A 20,744-nucleotide genomic window follows, 5' to 3' on the forward strand; every position below is an offset into this window, starting at 1 on the left:
GGCGGAAGCGGAAGTCAGCGGGGGTCGCTTCCGGGACGCCGACGTGGAGGGGCCGGGGCGGCGGTGGCGGTGTCCGCGGCGATGCTGACCAAGTTCGAGACGAAGTCGGCCCGGGTGAAGGGTAACGGCAATGGCGAAGCCGGGCCCGGGCTCTCTGCGACATGGGGAGCTGAGGGGAGGGTTGTGCCGGGGGCTCCGGGGCGCTGGGCGGGGAGGGTCGGCGGCCTCGGGCCTGCTCCGGTTCTCCGGGCCTGCTCCGGTTCTCCGGGCCTGCTCCGGGTCTCCGGGCCTGCTCCGGGTCTCCGGGCCTGCTCCGGGTCTCCGGGCCTGCTCCGGGTCTCCGGGCCTGCTCCGGGTCTCCGGGCCTGCTCCGGGTCTCCGGGCCTGCTCCGGGTCTCCGGGCCTGCTCCGGGTCTCCGGGCCTGCTCCGGGTCTCCGGGCTCCCGTCACGCCTGTGTGTGTGTGTGTGTCCGTCCCTGCAGGGCTCAGCTTCCACCCCAAGCGGCCTTGGATCCTCACCAGCCTGCACAATGGCGTTATCCAGCTGTGGGACTACCGGATGTGCACCCTCATCGACAAGTTCGACGAGCACGATGGTCAGCGGGCAGCGGCTGGGACCTGCGTGTGGGGGAAGAGTGGGGTGTGAGGGGAGGCGCTGTGGGGTGTCCTTGGGGTTTGCTGGTGCTGAATGTTGGTGGTGCACACGTGAATTGGGGTCATACTTTTGTGTCTGGAAAATGAACTTGTAGCTGTGAAGGACCAGGGTGTTTTGTGATGAGATACTGCAGGTAAGGGTGGAAAGGAATGGGTTTAGCAAAGGTGGAAGGGAACTGGGTTTAGGCAAAGGTGAAAGGGAACTGGGTTCAGGCAAAGGTGAAAGGGAACTGGGTTTAGGCAAAGGTGGAAGGAAGCTGGGTTTAGGCAAAGGTGGAAGGAAGCTGGGTTTAGGCAAAGGTGGAAGGAAGCTGGGTTTAGGCAAAGGTGGAAGGAAGCTGGGTTTAGGCAAAGGTGGAAGGGAACTGGGTTTAAGGCAAAGGTGGAAGGAAGCTGGGTTTAGGCAAAGGTGGAAGGGAACTGGTTTAGGCAAAGGTGGAAGGAAGCTGGGTTTAGGCAAAGGTGGAAAGGAGCTGGGTTTAGGCAAAGGTGGAAAGGAGCTGGGTTTAGGCAAAGGTGGAAGGAAGCTGGGTTTAGGCAAAGGTGGAAGGAAGCTGGGTTTAGGCAAAGGTGGAAAAGAGCTGGGTTTAGGCAAAGGTGGAAAGGAGCTGGGTTTAGGCAAAGGTGGAAAGGAGCTGGGTTTAGGCAAAGGTGGAAAGGAGCTGGCTTTAGGCAAAGGTGGAAAGGAGCTGGGTTTAGGCAAAGGTAGAAAGGAATGGGGTTGGGAATGGGACCTCAGGCTTTGCTCAGCCCTTTTGCTCTGTCCAACCTGCTCTTCCTCATTACAGGCCCTGTTCGAGGTATTGATTTCCACAAGCAGCAGCCTCTCTTTGTTTCTGGAGGTGATGATTATAAAATAAAGGTAAAACTTTACCCTTGTAGCTCTTGTTCTCTAAAAGGCATCATCCAGGGAAGGGAAGTGCAAAGAAACAGCTTACAAGAGGAGAAGGAGCGTTTGTGGGAGGGGAAGAGCGTTTTGGGGTTGTGATTTTTATGTTTCAAGGACATAGGTTTGCTGCAGGGCTGTAGTTTTCCATATTAAAATGGGTTTTTAATGCAGAGAGGTTTGTAGTGAACTGAAACATGAGACTGCACCTCAAATCTGGCAGGCAGTGGCAGGTGTCATCATTGTTCTGCTTCTGTGTGGCGCAGGTCTGGAACTACAAACTGCGCCGCTGTCTCTTCACTCTGCTGGGCCACTTGGATTATATTCGCACGACCTTCTTCCACCACGTAAGCTCTGCTCGTGCCTAGCCCAGCAGTGGGTGCCTGCTCCCTCTGTGGGCAAAGGGAATCTCTTTTTGCTTCCTGAGGTGGGAATCTTTGCCTTAGAATCGTAGAATCCCAGTGTGGTTTGGGTGTGAAGGGGCCTTAACGCTCATCCAATTCCAAACCCCTGCCATGGGCAGGGACCCCTTCCACTGGAGCAGCTTGCTCCAAGCCCCTGTGTCCAACCTGGCCTTGAACACTGCCAGGGATGGGGCAGCCACAGCTTCTCTGGGCACCCTGTGCCAGCGCCTCAGCACTCTCACAGGGAAGAGCTTCTGCCTAAGAGCTCATCTCAGTCTTCCCTCTCGCAGGTTAAAGCCATTCCCCTTGTCCTCTCTCTGTATCCATTGTAAATCATGCTGGACTTGCTGGTATGAGGCTGCTCCAGATGTGGTGGCCTTTTGTTGAGGTGTAAGAGGCATAAATGGTGCCTCCAAAATGTTCAGTAAGATTTAGAAAGGCAGATTCCTGGGGACAGTTGGAAAATGCCACGTGGGGAGGGAATGTCCAGGATGTGTACTAATTCATACACAGAATGCTTTGTCTTGTTAGGAATATCCCTGGATCTTGAGTGCTTCTGATGACCAGACCATTCGGGTTTGGAACTGGCAGTCCAGAACTTGTGTTTGGTAAAGTGCATGGTTGCTTTAAGAAATAACTGCATGGTTTGGGGAATGAGCTGTCTTCACCCATTGTGTCCAAGCTTAGTTGAAGGAATAGAACTGAGCAGTTCTGAATGTTTCCTTTAGCCTTTTTCTCTTTTATTATGATGCCACTAGAATATTATTCGTAAATTCATGTTATTTGTTTGAAAACATTTTTGAGGTTAGAATAATGTGTGTCAGTGCTGAAGCCTGTGAAGTTATTGATACCAGAAAGTCAAAACTTGAATGCTTTATGTAAGAACAGACACACTCAATGTTCTGTTATGCTTAGTCTTGAAGAGCAGCGTTTAGCAATCCCATATTCCTCACTATCCGTCCCAAGACTGAGCTTGTTGCTGTTGGTGCAAGCTGGAATGCATATTAATATGTTTTAAGTGGTATTTTCTCTCCTCTTTGTTGTAGTGTGCTGACAGGACACAACCACTACGTGATGTGTGCCCAGTTTCACCCCTCTGAGGACCTGGTGGTGTCAGCCAGCTTGGACCAGACCGTGCGTGTGTGGGATATTTCTGGTGAGCTGCTCAGGCTGAGGGGTTACCCAGTGGTACAGCCAGGGTGGAGTGGTTCAGATCTGGGTGCAGGAAGAGCATCCTCTTCACTGCAGGAGTCTGAGGCAGAACAGTACAAGTTCGCTGTGATAGGAGCCTGTTCCCCTCTGCTTCCATGAAGTTGTAGGGTGTTGGCTGGAAGGGACCTCTGGGTGACATCTAGTCCAGCCTTTAGCTTGAAGAGGATCTTCTGCCAGCATAGATGAGGTGAGCTGCAGCTTTCTGCAGCCAAGAAACCCTCTAAAGGTGGAGATTCTACAGCCTGATCTCCCAGTCCTATTTTTATAGCTGACAGATAGTGCTGTCAGGAGGAATGGAGTCCCTGCCCATGGCAGGGGGGGTTGGAACTAGGTCCTTTCCAGCCCTAACTATTCTGATTGTCAGCTGGTCAGCTTTGCAGATCTGCCAGACTTAGGAGGATTTTAGACATGTCTGGATTGCTTTTATCCCCTTGTGAAAATCTTGGAGGCAGCAATAACTCAAACAGAAAGATAAAAAGGCTTCTGGATTACAAAAGGTGTTGTGTTTTTTTGGTAGCTTAGCTGTGGATGGTAATAGGAAGATAGTATTATAGGAATTAAGTATGACCCCTAAATGAAAAGCTGGAAATAACGAAAATACTAGGTGGAAGTAAGGGGCTGGTGGTGCTATAGAATCATAAAATCACAGACTTATTTGGGTTGGAAAGGACCTTTGAGGCCATCTAGTTCCAGCCCCCTGCCATGGGCAGGGACACCTTCCGCTAGAGCAGGTTGCTCCAAGTCCCCAGTCTGGCCGTGACATAAACCATTCCAGAGACAGACCTTTCTCTGTCTCTTTCCATTGGAGTTTTGGTTGGCCACCCTGTGGGATTGGCGGGACAGGCTCAGCCATGGGCAGCTGTGTCAACAGCAGAGGCTGGGGACAGGATATCCTGGTTATTTAAAACCTGTCCCCCTCTCTGTGCTGCCAGCATGGGGAGCTTAACAGCTATTCCAGCAGCAAGCTTTGCTGCTGCATTCTCCCACAAACCCTCTCTCTCAGCAGAGTTCCAGCTGCCAAATTGGTTTGGAGTTAGTACAGACCTTTTTTTTTCCCCTCAGCTGATATGTGATGAGGGGTTTTAGAGACATTCTGAGTTATTGACTCAGCTGTGGCTCCAGTCAGACACAACACTGAGAATATCAGTGGGTGAAAAAGCCTACAGAGAGGTGAGAAATGGATTCAAAAGACAATTCCACTCCCCAATTTTTCCCCCAGATGACTTATGTCCTTTGCAGGATTCTGTCCTGGCTCTGGCAGTCTCCTGGGGAAGGGTTATGTCCCCATTTTGTCTACTGTCTGTTGTGATCCCAGTCAGAGGGAGCATTTAGTGTTAAGCTTTAACTCCATCATTTGGTGTTGAGCTTTAGCTTTAGCTCCATTTCAGAGTGTTGCTGTTAACTTGCAGCTTCTGCTAACATCAGTGAGAACTTTTTGGAGCAGATTTGGGTTAGGGGTTGGTTTTGAGGGTTGCCTGTTCAGCCTTTTACCTGTGTGCTGCTGGAGAAGCTCCTTTTGACTCTCCAGTTCCCTGCTGTGTTCTGCTGGGTTTTGGTGCAGGGTAGCAGGTACAGGTCTGTTTTAACCTGAATGACTTTGTTTTCTTCAGAATCAGGAACAGGCTTTGTTTCATGTACTTTTAGCTCCTGAAAATGTCTTGTATCATAGAATACCAGACTGGGTTGGAAAGGACCTTAAAGGTCATCCAGTTCCAGCCCCCTGCCACAGACAGGGACACCTTCTACTAGACCAGGTTACTCCAAGCCCTGTCCAGCCTGGCCTTGAGCAGTGCCAGGGATGGGGCAGCCACAGCTTCTCCTGGATGTTCCTCACCCTCTTTCAAGTTCCCAGTTTCCACCTCAAGATGCGTGTGAACAGCACAGGAGCGTGCTCATCTTGTTGTTAAACAAGAAACATTATCTTGATAATACAAGTTTTGCTTCCTTCACCTCTGCTTCTGCTTCCTCTTTGTTCCACAAGGCCTAAGGAAGAAGAACCTGTCCCCTGGAGCTGTGGAATCGGACGTCAGGGGAATAACGGGAGTGGACTTGTTTGGGACAACAGATGCAGTTGTGAAGCATGTTCTTGAGGTACAGTATCAATGTGTGTGTGTAGTACAGCCCCTTCAGATTCATTTCATGAAATCTCTATGATACAAATAGTCCTCTAAAAGCCCAGAAAAACAACAGGAGAGAAAAAAGTTGAGAAAACTGACTCAGCTCTGCAGTTACATGGTCTTGTAGATTATGGTGGTACCTTCTCTTCGTTTCGAAGCTGAATCTGGATGTTTGCACTATAACCAAACAGATTCAATACTCCCTGTACAGCCAAAAGCTCAGTTCAATAGCAGCTGTTATTACCTTGTGTTATTGGAAGCAGCAGAGGAGATGACAGTAAAGCCAGCCTTCCATGGTGGCTTGTTTAAGCTGGGAAGTGATTGGTGCTCTATGCTGAGCTGCAGCTTTGCTCTACTGATGAAGAATGGTATCTGCAAAGCTTATTACTGCGGGCATCTATAATGTTTCTGTCACTGTGAGCAGCATGGTGTATAAAACCAGTGAAAGCTGTGTCTTGGCAAGCCTGTCTGCAGTCTTTGTTGCTTTATCCTTCCTTTACTCATTCTCTTCAATCACCACATTGCTACAAGTGAGTGTTTTTGCCTGTAGGGCCATGACCGTGGGGTGAACTGGGCTGCCTTCCACCCCACAATGCCACTCATTGTGTCAGGAGCTGATGATCGGCAAGTGAAGATCTGGCGGATGAATGGTAAGAGGATCCTATGAAGACATAGAAGGAGTTGGGGTCGTTCAGCCTGGAAAAGAGAAAGATCCAGGGAGACCTTAGAGCAGCTTCCAGTGCCTAAAGGGGCTACAAGAAAGCTGGAGACAGGCTTTGGACAAGGGCCTGTAGGGCCAGGCCAAGGGGAATGGCTTTAACCTGCCAGAGGGGGGAGATTGAGATGAGCTCTTAGGCAGAAGCTCTTCCCTGTGAGGGTGCTGAGGCACTGGCACAGGGTGCCCAGAGAAGCTGTGGCTGCCCCATACCTGGCAGTGCTCAAGGCCAGGTTGAACACAGGGGCTTGGAGCAAGCTGCTCTAGTGGAAGGGGTCCCTGCAGGGGGTTGGAACTGGATGAGCTTTAAGGACCCTTCCAACCCAAACTATTATCTGATTCTCCAGGGGGAGTCTACAGGGAGAAGGGGTTAAGAGCTGAAATTTATGTTTGAAATGGGCTGAACCTGGAGGTAATTTGCACTTTGAAGACGTATCTGTACGATAGAGTAGTAAATAATCCTAAGCAGCATTGGGTTTTGCAGTTTGAGGAGAGCTCTAGCAAATGCTTCAAGCTTCTTTTGAGTTTTACCCAGTGCTGTGCAGAAGCTTGTAGCATTAGAAGAATTTGACTCTGAGGTGGTTTTTAGTATGGATGGATGAAGAAAGGGGAACAGTTCAAGAGCTACAAGGCCTCCACCAGGAGTGACTTAGCTCAGTCCAGCTAAACACAAGTCTTAGCACCTCTTTAGTGACCTGGCTGATCTGTTCCTCTTAGGTGAGCTGTGCTAGTGGTTACAGAGAGATCTTGAATGTGGATTGCAGAGAATGGAATAGCAGCCTGTGGGCCATGCAGTTCGCTCTATAATAAAGTGCTTTCTGTGCTTCAGCAGAACTTTACCTGTTGAAGTGTTGTTTTCCTCACTTTTTTTCCTCTTCTGGGTAGAATCAAAGGCCTGGGAGGTTGACACTTGCCGGGGGCATTACAACAACGTCTCGTGCGCTGTCTTTCACCCGCGGCAGGAGCTAATCCTCAGCAATTCCGAAGACAAGAGCATCCGTGTGTGGGATATGTCCAAACGGTTTGTGCTTGATGGCAGTCGATACGTGTGTGAAAGACCTACGTTACTCTTAGAGAAGCTGAACACCAGCAGTTCTTTAAACATCAATGCCAGTGTTTGATAATTCATGAGTGACAAGTCATGTTTAGCCCATCTTCTGTCCCTTTGAGACCCGTGTTATGAGCTAGGCTTGTAGTTGTCTGAAAGAAAGGAAGAGGCTGGCTTGCCCAGTGATACTGCTTCTAAAATATGGTAAATGAGAACATCTTGCTTGAGAAAAGGCTTTAAATAAGAGTGTTTTGAGCTCTCAGTGGTCTCCTTGTGCTGAATGCTCGAGGTGGGTCTCTGTGGCAAGAGGTGTTGCCAGTATCATGAATCCCAGATTAGTTTCTCACTATGTCACGGTTTAGGACCTTTGTTTTGGGAACTGAAGTCTACACGAAGGTTTCCATTTTGTTTCTGTTCCTTGTCCCTTCTGTTGCACATTTAGCACGGGTGTCCAGACCTTCCGGCGTGATCACGATCGGTTTTGGGTGTTGGCTGCTCATCCCAACCTCAACCTCTTTGCTGCAGGTAAAAAAAGCTCCTGCTCCATGTGTGATGGGTTGCTGTGAAGACAAAATGTATTCCATGTAGGAAATCCATACAGGATTTGCTTTCCTTTAGCACACTTTGCAGAACACGCTGACTTGTGGATGCTTTTATTAAAGGTATCTTAGGGAAAAGGCCCTTATTTAGTCGAACACAATCCTTGTGTCAGCTGTAGATCAAAGCTGGAACAAGATTGCCTCTGCATCACTTAGCTGTATGTTCTAAGGCCAAGAAGGGATGGAACAGGTCCTAGGAGAACCCACACTGGACTACTAACACTTAAAGAAACATGTGGCAGTGAGGCAAAGTGTTTCTAGAAGAGTGTCAGCTCTTAGATTTATTGGGAAACCTATGGGCAGGGGGTGGGCCATGAGGAAAGAAGTGCAATCTTGTAATTCAGTCAGGCTGAAGAGTGGCAGAGGTGGCTGGTGGTCAGTGGTTATGATTTTGATTGGCTCTTTCGTGGTTTGAGGGGCTTGGTGGTGTCATCTTCACCATGAGAAAACCCACGGGGTACAGTTCACATGTTTGAATCCTCACATGCTTTTTCCAGGCCATGATGGTGGCATGATTGTGTTTAAACTGGAGCGTGAGAGACCTGCTTATGCTGTGCATGGGAACATGCTGTATTATGTGAAGGACCGTTTTCTCCGCCAGCTTGATTTCAACAGCTCAAAGGACGTTGCTGTCATGCAGCTGAGAAGGTAGGAGATGGTATTACCGGTATCTTGAGTCCCTGGTTAGTTTCTTGCTTGCACATAGGTGGTACAGTTCTATTCACATACCTCAGTTTCAGCTGACTTTTCTGTCAGATGAGCTTACCAAGCCTGCAAGAAGTTTTTTAAGTCAGTTTTTATGTGTCCATAGATACATATTTCTAATGTTAAGTGTCAAACTGGAAGGCCAAGTCTTTCGTTTATGAAACTCTGATGTTCTCACAGTGTTTCCAAGTGGTTTTGATTCAATCAAAACTGAGCTTTGCTGGTACTCAGTGTATTTCAGAAGATAAAGGGTGTTTATCAGAAGGTGGCTCTGAAATAGCCTTGGTCCTCCTTAACCTTCTCTTTTCTTCATGACTCTCCTTCAGTGGTTCCAAGTTCCCTGTGTTCAACATGTCCTACAACCCCGCTGAGAACGCTGTCCTCCTCTGCACAGTAAGTCAGTTCTGCTGCATGATGTGCTGGAGACCTTGCCATGAGGCTCTGAGTGTTGGCTCTGTGAAATCCTGTCTCCAAATGGCTTTTTCCCCTTCTCTCTGCAGAGGGCCAGCAACTTAGAGAACAGTACTTACGACCTCTACACCATTCCCAAGGATGCTGACTCCCAGAATCCCGATGGTAGGCATTTCTTCTTTCCCATTAATCCTTGTGTGGGTTTATTATTGTGTAGCTGTCCCTTCCTCTGCTCTCCAACTGTGTGTATGTGTGTTATATATAAAACCAGCTTTGTTTCTCTAAGCCTCTCTTGGACTCTTCCTCTCTGTTTCCTAATGCCCCTGCAGCACGCGTCATTTGGCAGGCTTCCTGCTCACTATATCACACCACACTGACTTGAAAAATTCATGTTCATCCCAAACTTTTACTGCTCCAAATATATATTTTATAATTTGGTTATTAGGAACTTTGCATTCCCCCTTTCCACGCAGCAGGCAGCCTTCCTGGCTTGTCAACAGAGATGGATTTTAACCAGATATGGTTTGTTCTAAGAGGTTTTATACTCTGAAAAGAGGCTGTAAAAGTGACAGTGCCAGGCTGCCAGTAGTCAGTTCTTCCTCTCGGCAAATTCCACATCACTTTTGTGCAATTTACAAGTCAAAACATGATTTAGAGGGGAAAAAGCAAGTAATTCTTTCTCGTAACTCTGAATTCCATTTGGGATCTGAAACTCCAGCTGGTTCCTCCTGCCTCTGTCGTCACGGCAGTAAAGATTTTGAGATGAGGGGGAGTGATGAATGAGTTAGATGGGAATCCAGCTCTCTTATTCATGGATTTATGGATTTCTGCAGGTCTGATGGAGGGAGGATTTCTCTGCTGAGCACAGTCAGGAGCTGTATTTAGAGAGAGAATTAGAAAGTGAGCTTTTTAGTGGCTTAGTATAGATTAAGTGTTACTGAATAGGTTTCAAATACCTAGTTTGATTGAGACTTGTCTGGGGACACCCAGCTTGTGACCTTCTAAATGAAGAGAAGGGGATATTCTCCTTCCAGAGGAAGGCCTCATGAAAACCATCTACTTTTAATACATTTTTAAGAGTAACGTAAAATTGTACTGGTTTATAAGTATTTTTTCCAACAAGCTGCTATTATGCAACCTTCTGATGATCTCCTGGGATGATGATGCAGGTATATAACATGCTTGGAGCTATCATCCTCATGTCCTTCAGCTTCTTTACCAGACTGGGAAGCCAAGCTTTGTTACCATACTCTATTGGGTAATATATTTCAATCATTTTCTGCCTGATCTATGGTCTGTGTTAAAAGATTTAAAGCCAGTAAAAGTGTTGAGTTGTGGTGATTCAGAAAACCAGGTGAAGTTGCCATCAGAAGGCGCCAGGTGGAGCTTGGGAATTGAATTCAGAGAAGTCTTTCTTGGGTTGGGTCGTAAATAAGGGCTGAAGGGTGAAGCAGTGAGGTTTAAGCCACCTTTTGTTAGGATGTAGGCTGGCCACAAATGGCACTACCTTGATGAAACAGCACTTGGTCTAGTGTGTGTGTCTCCAAAAACACTTGTGGGGAGCAGAGAGAAAAGGACCTGAGAATTAAAGATCAGTTTTTTACCAAAACAGCAGCTTTTTCACTTCTCTTGCTGCAGAAAGCCTTCTCCCCATCTGAAGCACATCCCTCAGCACTGTTCACTGGGGCTGTCTGACATGCAGAGAGCTGTGTTTGTATTAGCATTTGAAAGCAGGGAGCACAGCTGCGTGCTGGGGAGAGCTCAGCCTTTCTCCTCCAGCTTGTTATAGATCAGTTTGCAGTGGGGGGAGAGAGAAAAAGCGGGGGGGGGGGGAAGCTTCCACTGAAGCTGGGACCCTCGCTGCTCGCTTCGTTTGGCCATGAAGGCTCTGCTCGTTAGTGTGACAGACGGTGCTGTCACCCAGTGCAGCGCCAAGCAGCTCCTTGTGCCTTGGCTGCAGGGAAGGACTGGCACTGGCCACGTCGAGATCCGAAAGGACATCGGGGAAGGGGAGGGGGGGGAAATGAGTCTTGTGAATAGCCTCAGGTTAAACAGGAATTAGTGGGAAGCAGCTACAGCAGCCAGGATGGGCTCAAACAAGACTGACTGATGTGCTGCTGTAAGAGCCTGCCAGAGGTTTTATTCACTGCCTGCGTTTTGCTCTTCCCCAGCCCCTGAAGGGAAGCGTTCCTCTGGGCTAACAGCTGTGTGGGTAGCTCGGAACCGCTTTGCAGTCTTGGATCGCATGCACTCGGTAAGGGGACACGCTTAATAGGGTCGTTTCTTTAACGGGGTGTCATTTGGAAGCTTGCAGATGGAAAGGAGGGAGGTTGGGTTCATGGAATTACTGGAGATCCAAGTAGACTGGCAGAGCATTGTCAGCAGAGGGTGGGCTGCAGCCGTGCACAAAGAAATATCGTACAGTGGAAACAGAGTGGGTTGAAATAGGATTTAACTTCTTTGATAGTAAATCATAGCTCAGTTGCTGGAAGCCTGCTACCGCAAGGCTCAAGGGGTGAAAGCTGATCACAACAGGACTGTGAAGCCACCCAAGTCACTTCCATAGCATCAAAGTAATGGGAAATAATGAAAACAGGTTGGATTTTAATAGAGCTCTTTGTTCTCGCTTGTGGAGTGCTATAGGAGAAAGAAGGGGGAAAGACAGTTGTGGACAGTTTTCCCTGCTTGAATTCACTTGATGTGAAGGAGAAGAAAGGTCTTGCGCTTTGCCCCATGCAGGATATTGTATTGTTTCCTTTCCTTTTCCTTAATAGTGCTTTTGGTTTAGTAAACTCAGGCTTATTTCATGCCAGTTGTGTTACTCCTGTCCGCCTTCCCCACCTCCACTTACCATTTTCCCCTTTCAACTTCTTTCCTTTTATTATCTACACTGTTTCTCTCACTTTTCCCTACTATTTACTTTGTTCCTGTTGTAGAGAGGGTTTGCAAACTGTATCAGCCAGTTAGTAGTGATAGTGGTGGGGCTGGAAGGGAAGGATACACTGTGTCTGCACCCTGAGTTGGGTTTTGTAAGAGGGTGAAGTTTGATCCTGCTTCGAGAAAGGCTTGTTTTGGCCTCTTGTGCCTGAGGTTCAGCCATACAAAAACTAAAATAATCCTGAGTTTCTTTGTAGACTCTACCTAACTGTCCTGTGCTCTTGCCTTTCCTCTCCTCAACTGGCAGATCCTCATCAAAAACCTGAAGAACGAGATCACGAAGAAGGTGCAGGTGCCGAACTGTGATGAGATTTTCTATGCTGGCACAGGGAACCTGTTACTAAGAGATGCAGACTCCATCACCCTCTTTGACGTGCAGCAGAAGCGGTGAGCTCTGGTCTGCTGGGAGAAGGTTTAATATTGTCATCCTGCTGGCGTGTGCCCTCTAGGGACAAGTAATAGCTATTAATGCACTCCAGAACTTAGCATCAGCTGCAGGCTGTGTCAGACTGATCCAAACCACGGCTAACAACTGTTACAAAGAGCAGAGTGTAAACACAGCCAAGGTGCAATTTATGCTGCAGGCATCGTGCCATTGATCACAGAGAGATGTGTGCCATACCCTTGTAAAGCCTGTGACTGCAGAGTGGGGTGCTATAAAAGAGGAGAGAAATCAAAAAGCCCAAACTCAATCAAGCTAAGCCCGCCTGATGTCTTGTCCCCTAGGTTTTATATCTACTCATAATGCTCTTTTGGCAGCATGTTTTGTGCTGGTATATGTGTTGCTAGCCACAAAGAAATGGGCAAGGAGTTGGAGCTTTTGGCCGTCTTGTAGGCTTGAGAAGGTTCTGGATTGTCTGCAGATAGATACAGTGTATGTTAATTATGTCCAGAATCATCATAGAATCCCAGACTGGTTTGGGTTGGAAGGGACCTTAAAGCTCATCCAGTTCCAACCCCCTTCCACAGGCAGGGGCACCTTCCACTAGAGCAGCTTGCTTCAACCTGTCCTTGGACACTGCCAGGGATGGGGCAGCCACAGCTTCTCTGGGTGCCCTGTGCCAGTGTCTCAACACCCTCACAGGGAAGGGCTTCTGCTTAAGAGCCCATCTCAATTTCCCCTCTAGCAGGTTAAAGCCATACCCCTTGGCCTGTTTCTACAGGCCCTTGCCAAAACCCTGTCTCCAGCTTTCTTGCAGCCCCTTTAGTTGCTCTAAAGTCTTCCTGGAGCCTCATTCCCTCATTTGTATGCCTTTGTTTTTTCTAGTATCAAAGTTACAAGTAAATAAAACACTGTGAATGCTGCTTGGGAATACCTCATTTCCTTCATTCCGTAAATCCATCCCTAAAACCTTATTTGAAATCCAGGTTTTGAAGTCAGTTGTCACTGAAACATATTTGTTATTGCACAGGTGGGTTTTGCTGGACTGGACTGCAGAGACGCTCAGTCCTGCCTTATGGTTTTATAGCACTAGAATGGCACAAAGGGGCTTCAGAGCATCTGCTAATTGGGTTCAGGCTGTTGGGTACTGGTAGCTCTTATAGAGAGAACTGGGCTGTGGAGGGTGTCCGACTCTGATGTCAGTGCTGTCCTTTCCCAGAACTTTGGCCTCTGTGAAGATCTCCAAGGTGAAGTACGTCATTTGGTCGGCCGACATGTCCCACGTGGCTCTGCTGGCTAAGCATGGTAAGTGGCAGGGGGGTGCAGTGTTTCATGTGGACCCTGGTGCACGCTAGCTCCTTCCTTGGCTGGGAGCAGAGCCCTTGCTAAGGGAACCGTTCAGTGCAGTGAAGATGCAGCTGAAGGTGTTCACAGCATGGGCTCTACTGCCTTGTCTTCTGTAAGCTTGTAAAACAGAGGGCTTATTGTACTCTTCAAAATGATCCAGCTAATCTTTCGTGATGACAGTTTTTGGTTGCCATCACCTCCTTGGTGTCTGACACTGAATGCAGTTCCTGTTGCTGGGATTATGGAAGAGAGAAGTCGTAATTCAGAGGCAGCTGTTTTACAGTAGAGGCTTCCCTAGCTTGTCTTCCTTTGGTTTTCCTCTCCAGCCATCATGATCTGCAACAGAAAACTGGAGTCACTGTGTAACATCCATGAAAACATCCGTGTCAAGAGTGGTGCCTGGGATGAAAGCGGTGTTTTCATCTACACCACCAGCAATCACATCAAATATGCTGTCACCACAGGGTCAGTCTGGGAGTCCTTGGGCTGACAGGCCTTGTGCAGACTCGGAGTGGGGGGGGGTTGGCCAACACCAAAGCTGAGGCTTGTGAAAGGGACTTTATTACAGCATAGATGTCCACCAAGGCAGATAATAGAGCCAAGTGCTTGCGTTTGGTTGCTTACCCTGTGCACTGGGTTTTTATCGCTGGGCTGGATGGCTGCACTGCTCATCTGAGTGGGGCTTGCTTTTATAATACAGGCTAAAATAACAGGCAGAGTGTTGATCCTCCTTTGGGGGATAGAGAATGGAGTTGTACAGCTGGGCTGTGCTGATGTGCATGTCACACGTGTGCTGTGTGTTGGCAATAGGGATCATGGAATTATCCGCACCCTGGACCTGCCGATCTATGTTACCCGAGTGAAGGGGAACAATGTCTACTGCCTGGACAGAGAGTGTCGCCCCAGGGTGCTCACCATCGATCCCACAGAATTCAAATTCAAGCTGGCTTTGATCAACAGAAAGTACGATGAGGTGAGGAGACGTGGGGAACACTGTGCTCTTCCTTGACCTAGACCTGAGGGTGGAGAGAAGTTGTTGACAGCTTTAATCTCTGCAGGTGCTGCACATGGTGAGGAATGCTAAGCTCGTGGGCCAGTCCATCATTGCCTACCTGCAGAAAAAGGGTTACCCAGAGGTGGCCCTGCACTTTGTCAAGGATGAGAAGACCCGTTTCAGCCTGGCACTGGAGTGTGGTAACATTGAGGTGAGCTGGCAGGTGGTGCTGTGGGAAAGGCATGTCATAGAGTCATCGTAGAATCATAGGATGGTTTGGGTTGGAAGGGACCTTAAAGCTCATCAAGTTCCAAACCCTCTGCCATGGGCAGGGACACCTTCCACCAGGTTATGCTTTAAGGCATCGCTTGCAAACCTTGCTTTTTGCTGCAAGGAGGAAGAGTATTGGGAGGAAGAAGTCTTAGTTGAGTGATTATTGTTGAGGGTAGTAGCAGCCTTACTAACATGCTCCAGCTGGGGGCGTGATTTAGTGCAGTGAGCCTTGTAATCCCATGCTTTCCATCATGGGCATTATTAACAGAAGCCTGCAAAGAAAACTGCTTTCTGCCAAGCCTTTTTAACCCTGTCAGTTCTCTCATTATATCATGTATGATACCATTATATCCTGTCCAGATTGCTCTGGAAGCAGCCAAAGCTCTGGATGACAAGAATTGCTGGGAGAAACTGGGAGAAGTGGCGTTGCTGCAGGGAAACCACCAGATTGTGGAGATGTGCTACCAGCGCACCAAGAACTTCGACAGGCTCTCCTTCCTCTATCTCATCACTGGCAATCTGGAGAAGCTTCGCAAGATGATGAAGATAGGTGAGTGGCAAAGAAGAATGAAATCAAGAGGATCTGAGTGTCATTCCCAGAGGGAATGAGCAGCATCACAGTGGCAGCCAAGAATACCAAAGCTATCGTGACTTCTTTTCCTTTTGGTTCAGCTGAGATCCGTAAAGATATGAGCGGCCACTACCAGAATGCCCTGTATCTGGGAGACGTGGCAGAGAGAGTGAGGATCCTGAAGAACTGTGGCCAGAGTGAGTAATATCAGACTAACATATGTCCCTGGGGAGAAGCTGTGGAGAGGTTGTTGGGATGAAGTCATTTTTGGAGGCAGATAATCCCTTACCTGAGAAACTAAATCAGGTGAGTAGAAAGTAACCCAAGAGCTCAAATACCATCGAGGAGACCTGAATCAACTGTAGAGCGTATTCAGATCATAAGTTGTTGCCTGCACATTTCAGTCCTAAATCCAGTATCACACCCTAAAGGTGTGAATCTACACCTTGGTATGCTGCTAATCCTCCCTTTGTGAGTGGCTGGCCATGCATGATGGTGTGGGGAGTTTTCTTTTGGCAGTGAAGGACATACTGTATCTCATTGCAGAGTCCTTGGCCTATCTCACAGCTGCAACTCATGGTCTGGATGAGGAAGCTGAAAGCCTGAAGGAAACATTTGATCCTGAGAAGGAAACGGTTAGCAACCCTACTAATGCTTCCTGCTGCATTACAAGAGCTCTAGGGCTTGGAAAGGTGACAGTGGATCTGGTGTTAGTGTGACTGGCCAGGCAGCCCCTTTCTGGGAGGGAGGAGCCATCTCCATTCCAGTCACTGCTTATCAGACTTGAGACCATCTGTGCTGCTTGGAGGAGAGTAGGGCAAAGAATGGGATTTCCTTTATGTGGCCTTTAACTGTTTTCTGCTCCTCTCTGCTCAGATTCCAGACATTGATCACAATGCAAAGCTACTGCAGCCTCCTGCTCCTGTCATGCCTCTGGATACCAACTGGCCATTGCTGACTGTCTCCAAGGGGTTCTTTGAAGGAACAATTGCTAGCAAAGGTACTGCTTTGGACTTGGGAAGTTGCATTAAGCTGTGATGTGCACAATGGAGTTATTTGTCTCTGTGGCTCCTCACCTGTTGCTGTTAACCTCAGATTTGTTGTGTGCTGCTAGCAGAGGTGGGAATCCAGCATGGCATTTGCACCATCTGAGGCAAATCTCTCAAATCTTTGCCCTTTTAGCACAAGATGGGACTTCACAATTGGAGGGGAGGTTGCTGGCCTAACCTGATTCTTTGCTTAACACCTCAGCGATGAGTAAATAAAGGATCCTGCTCTTTTTGTAGGCAAAGGGGGTGCCTTGGCTGCTGATATTGATATCGACACTGTTGGCACTGAAGGCTGGGGAGAAGATGCAGAGCTGCAGCTGGATGAAGGTGGGTGAATCCAAGAGCCCTTCATGCAGAAGTGTAAGCGTGTGCCTGTGTAAGAGCTCTGACTATTTCTCTCTTGCTCCCTCCACGCAGATGGCTTTGTGGATGCTGGAGAGAACTTTGGAGAGGAAGGTCTAGGTAAAGGACAGGAAGAAGGAGGTGGATGGGAAGTTGAAGAAGATTTGGATCTTCCCCCTGAACTGGTAGGAGGCTTCTTAAGTAGCCCAGAGGTAGCTACTTGGGAAGACAGTGACAGTCTGTGGTGGTGGTATGGAGGAAGTGTGTTCTGGGCTTCTTCAGAGGCTTGGTCTCCACAGCTGTGGCCAGCTCTGATTGCATCTGAGTGCTGGAAGCTTCCCCACTAACCCCTGTTTTATGTGCTCCCCCAGGATGTTCCTGCTGGCCCAGCAGGATCCACAGAGGATGGATTCTTTGTGCCACCCACCAAGGGCACCAGCCCAGCTCAGGTAATGGTGCAAGTCTTTGATTGTCTTGCTCAGGAACTTTCTACTTTGGTGCTTCTTTTTTGGGGTTCAGTCCTTGTTAGCACTCACCTGTGAGCACAACACAGGAACTGTGTTAAGGGGAGTTAGGGGTAGTGAGGATAGGTAAGACAAATGCATGCACGTGCACAGTTCCTCTTGTAAATGTTTCCCTTCTGTTCATATAGGTTTGGTGTAACAACTCTCAGCTGCCTGTTGACCACGTTCTGGCAGGCTCCTTTGAGACAGCAATGAGAGTAAGTTTCCCCTGGAATGCGTAGAGAAAAGACTATCCCCATGTATTTTGTCTCTGATCTAATCTGAAGCTTCATTTTGTGTCCTGTTGTGGACCATTTTGTGCATTGGTTTCTCTGGGTATAGAATGAAAGGTGCTGGGAGCCTGTGCGTCCTTTGGACAGCTCTTACTCAGCAGATCATTGTGTCTCTTCCAGCTCCTCCATGACCAGGTAGGAGTAACAAACTTTGGACCCTACAAGCAGTTGTTCCTGCAGACCTATGCCCGTGGCCGTACGACCTACCAAGCCCTGCCATGTCTCCCTGCCATGTATGGGTACCCACATCGCAACTGGTAAGCATCGGGTTAGCTCCTTTGCTGTGCTCTCTTCCTTGTGCCATAGACCTCTCGGACTCCTTGGTGTTGTAGACAGAAGTTATCTCTCCCCTCTGTTGTGAAGGGAGGAGCCTATCAGTTTGTGGGATTTAAATAGGGAGCATTCTGTCTTCAGTGGGATTTTTCTGCTGCCTGCTCTTAGATGTAAAGATGTTGAACCGCTTTCATTTTTTGGTTAGAGAGTAAAAGGCTTTTCAAAGCCAGGTTGGATGGGGCTTGGAGCAACCTGGGCTAGGGGAAGGTGTCGCTGCCTATGGCAGGAGGTTGGAACTGAATGAGCTTTTTAAGGTCCCTTCCAAACCAAACCCTTCTGTGATGCTAAAACCAGCGTGTGGCAGTTGGAATGCTGAGTTTTCTAGCACTAATGCTCTGCCTCCAGCAAAGCTGCTCTGGGGCATCTCAAGAACCACAGGTGTGTGCTTTACAGTAGAAAAAGGAGCCAGACTTCCCAGCCTGCACTGATGCAGAGGGAGCTGGGCATTGTGGGCAGCAGAATCATGGAGGCACAGATGTGTCTTGTGCTAAGCTGCTGGTGAAGAAAAGCAGCATGGCCCTAGGTCAAACCGTATCTGACAAACTGCTGTTGAGTGGTTGCTCTGCAGTGGTCCCGTTTGTACCTCCAGCCCCTCTTTGGTGCCCCCAGGAAAGATGCTGGTTTGAAGAATGCCCTCCCTGCTGTTGGACTGAAACTCAATGACCTGATCCAGCGCCTGCAGCTCTGCTACCAGCTCACTACAGCCGGCAAGTTCGAGGAGGCCGTGGAGAAGTTCCGCTCCATCTTGCTCAGCGTGCCCTTGCTGGTGGTGGACAACAAGCAGGAGATTGCTGAGGTGAGGGACAGACTCTGTGTGGTGTCTGCATGCCCTTGGGGCAGGAGGCTGGATGCCTGACTCTGTTTCCCTCTCTGGAAGGCCCAGCAGCTCATAGCCATTTGCCGGGAGTACATTGTAGGACTTTCAATGGAGATTGAGCGGAAGAAGCTGCCCAAAGAGACCCTGGAGCAGCAGAAGCGAATCTGTGAGGTACAGAAACTCGGTGCCATCCTTCACAAAGAGGCAGATAATGTGGGGAGTAACCTTTGGGTTTAAAAAGGCAGTGAGAATCCTGCTTTCTGCTGTGTCCTCCTTTAAAGCAGATGCGGCAGGCATTACCTGGCAGGGGTTTCCTGCAGCCAGGCTTGGTAGTGATTGTATCCCTGATGTCCTCCTCTCACCCCAATGCAGATGGCAGCCTATTTCACCCACTCCAACCTGCAGCCTGTCCACATGATCCTGGTGCTGCGTACTGCTCTCAACCTCTTCTTCAAACTCAAAAACTTCAAGACAGCTGCTACTTTTGCTCGTCGGCTGCTGGAGCTGGGTCCAAAGCCGGAGGTGGCCCAGCAGGTACGTCTGTGAGATGCATGGGCAGGGGTATCTGAGGTGGCACATGTCTGGACTGGTTCCGAGCTGCCCCTCTGCTCAATGTGGTTGCTTTTGGCAGACCCGTAAGATCCTGTCGGCGTGTGAGAAGAATCCCACCGACACCTACCAGCTCAACTATGACATGCACAACCCCTTTGACATCTGTGCTGCCTCTTACCGGCCCATCTATCGTGGCAAACCTGTGGAGAAGTGTCCTCTCAGCGGGGCCTGCTACTGCCCTGAGTTCCGTGGGCAGATCTGCCGTGTCACGACGGTAAGGGAGCTTCGATGCCTGTCACCACCGTATCCCAGCCTATGATGTTTCCCTTCAGCAGCATCCCCGTGCTCCCTCTAAACTGCCTTGGCGTGGGTTGTGGGTCGAGTTGAATGTCGGGGGCCTTGGAGCAGTTTGGGAGTTGTGAAATAGTGTGTAATTCGAGTGCTCCCTTCAGGGCCTGACGTTGCAGTCAGTGTGTGCGTCTGAGAGCTGTCTTTGGAGCATTAATCATCTCCTTTTTATTCCTCAGGTGACAGAGATTGGCAAAGATGTCATTGGGCTGCGGATCAGCCCGCTCCAGTTCCGCTAGGAACCCATCCCCGGGAGGTGTTAGACCAGAGGGAAACGGTCCCATTCCACAGCACAGCATGGAAACCTTCACCTCCCACCATTCCAGCTTTTAGTCTAGTCTCTTCCCCATAGATTGCATCTTACCTGCTCTTCCCTACCCAATAATGCTGTAGTGAGACTCTGAGCTGCTGCCAGGTAGTCACAACTTGTGCTTCTGTTTCCAGATCCAGCTGATGTGAAGTTTCTTAAGGCCAGTCTTTTCCAGAGGGAAAAGCCAGCAGCTGCCTCTTACATCCTTAGTGCTGAGCTCCTGAAAGAAGAGCTCAGAGCCCTGCTGCAGTCTGGGCAGCAGGAAGAGCCAAGCCTGGCTCTCATGGGAATGCCTGAAACCAGGGCCAGGGCCAGTCCCTGCTCTGGGGGTAGCTCAGAAGAGGCAGGAGAGCAGCTCAGCAATGGTTCAGGTGCTAGTGGTAACTTCTTGTTTTGGTGTCCTAGCAACATGTCTCTGAAATAATCAGCTTGCCTCATCAATAAAGTGAATTGACCACCTTGATCTTTCTGATGCTCAGTTGGTCTTACTGAGAGAGAAGAGAGATTTGATTGAATTTTCTCTCTTCACCTCCCCTTCCTGTCCATTGCTGGGTTTGGAGGCTCCAGAAAATGGAGGCTGTAGGCTTGAAATAACGTATCGTGCCAGCAGGGGCTGCTTTTGCTAATTGTTAGTGTGTAATTGCAGTTGTCAGTGCTCAAATTATCCTGATTGGTGAGGCTCCTGCCTTTGCATTTACCTCGTGCGGTTGTACCCTGTTGTGTTGCTGTACCTTTCCCTGTGGCATTTACCAGGCTGGAGGAGCTCCAGAGCCAGGCAGGCTGTAGTTTCCGGCAGTGATGAGGATGAGAACATGTGTGTTCTCACATCAGTGAAGCAGCAGAGGCTTGGACTGAGATCCTGCTCCCTCTGTGCCTGGATTTACTTTCTTAGTGCTTTCTCCTTCCTCATGATGCTGAAATAAAACCATGCCTTCCACTAGG

At 48.9% G+C, this 20,744-nt stretch overlaps 1 protein-coding gene across 1 annotated transcript; it reads left to right on the forward strand.

Moving 5' to 3' along the window:
* The first annotated feature begins 23 nt into the window (after positions 1 to 23).
* On the forward strand, positions 24 to 20,265 carry COPA (COPI coat complex subunit alpha). Its single transcript, XM_061442457.1, has 33 exons — positions 24 to 121; positions 483 to 596; positions 1,443 to 1,516; positions 1,807 to 1,887; positions 2,476 to 2,552; positions 2,991 to 3,100; positions 5,138 to 5,247; positions 5,824 to 5,923; positions 6,874 to 7,009; positions 7,479 to 7,561; positions 8,133 to 8,283; positions 8,667 to 8,733; positions 8,841 to 8,916; positions 10,923 to 11,005; positions 11,936 to 12,075; positions 13,290 to 13,375; positions 13,744 to 13,882; positions 14,228 to 14,390; positions 14,476 to 14,622; positions 15,045 to 15,234; positions 15,357 to 15,452; positions 15,802 to 15,890; positions 16,132 to 16,255; positions 16,542 to 16,631; positions 16,722 to 16,831; positions 17,018 to 17,095; positions 17,299 to 17,367; positions 17,563 to 17,699; positions 18,385 to 18,571; positions 18,653 to 18,763; positions 18,965 to 19,126; positions 19,224 to 19,418; positions 19,672 to 20,265. The coding sequence occupies exons 1-33, from the start codon at positions 82 to 84 to the stop codon at positions 19,729 to 19,731; spliced, it is 3,675 nt and encodes a 1,224-aa protein (XP_061298441.1). The 5' UTR covers positions 24 to 81; the 3' UTR covers positions 19,732 to 20,265.
* The last annotated feature ends 479 nt before the right edge of the window (positions 20,266 to 20,744 follow it).

Source organism: Pezoporus flaviventris, unplaced genomic scaffold (genome assembly GCF_033815535.1).
Source record: "Pezoporus flaviventris isolate CSIRO_AGI_PZ_B2104156 unplaced genomic scaffold, CSIRO_AGI_Pfla_v1 ptg000225l, whole genome shotgun sequence".
NCBI classification, from domain to species: domain Eukaryota; kingdom Metazoa; phylum Chordata; class Aves; order Psittaciformes; family Psittacidae; genus Pezoporus; species Pezoporus flaviventris.

Bases quoted from the DNA above. Each gene is read 5' to 3' on its own strand.
- COPA (XM_061442457.1), top strand. From the start codon at position 82: ATGCTGACCAAGTTCGAGACGAAGTCGGCCCGGGTGAAGG. The intron at 3,101-5,137 runs GTGAGCTGCTCA...TTGTTCCACAAG, and splicing joins GCGTGTGTGGGATATTTCTG to GCCTAAGGAAGAAGAACCTG. The intron at 5,248-5,823 runs GTACAGTATCAA...TTTTGCCTGTAG, and splicing joins TTGTGAAGCATGTTCTTGAG to GGCCATGACCGTGGGGTGAA.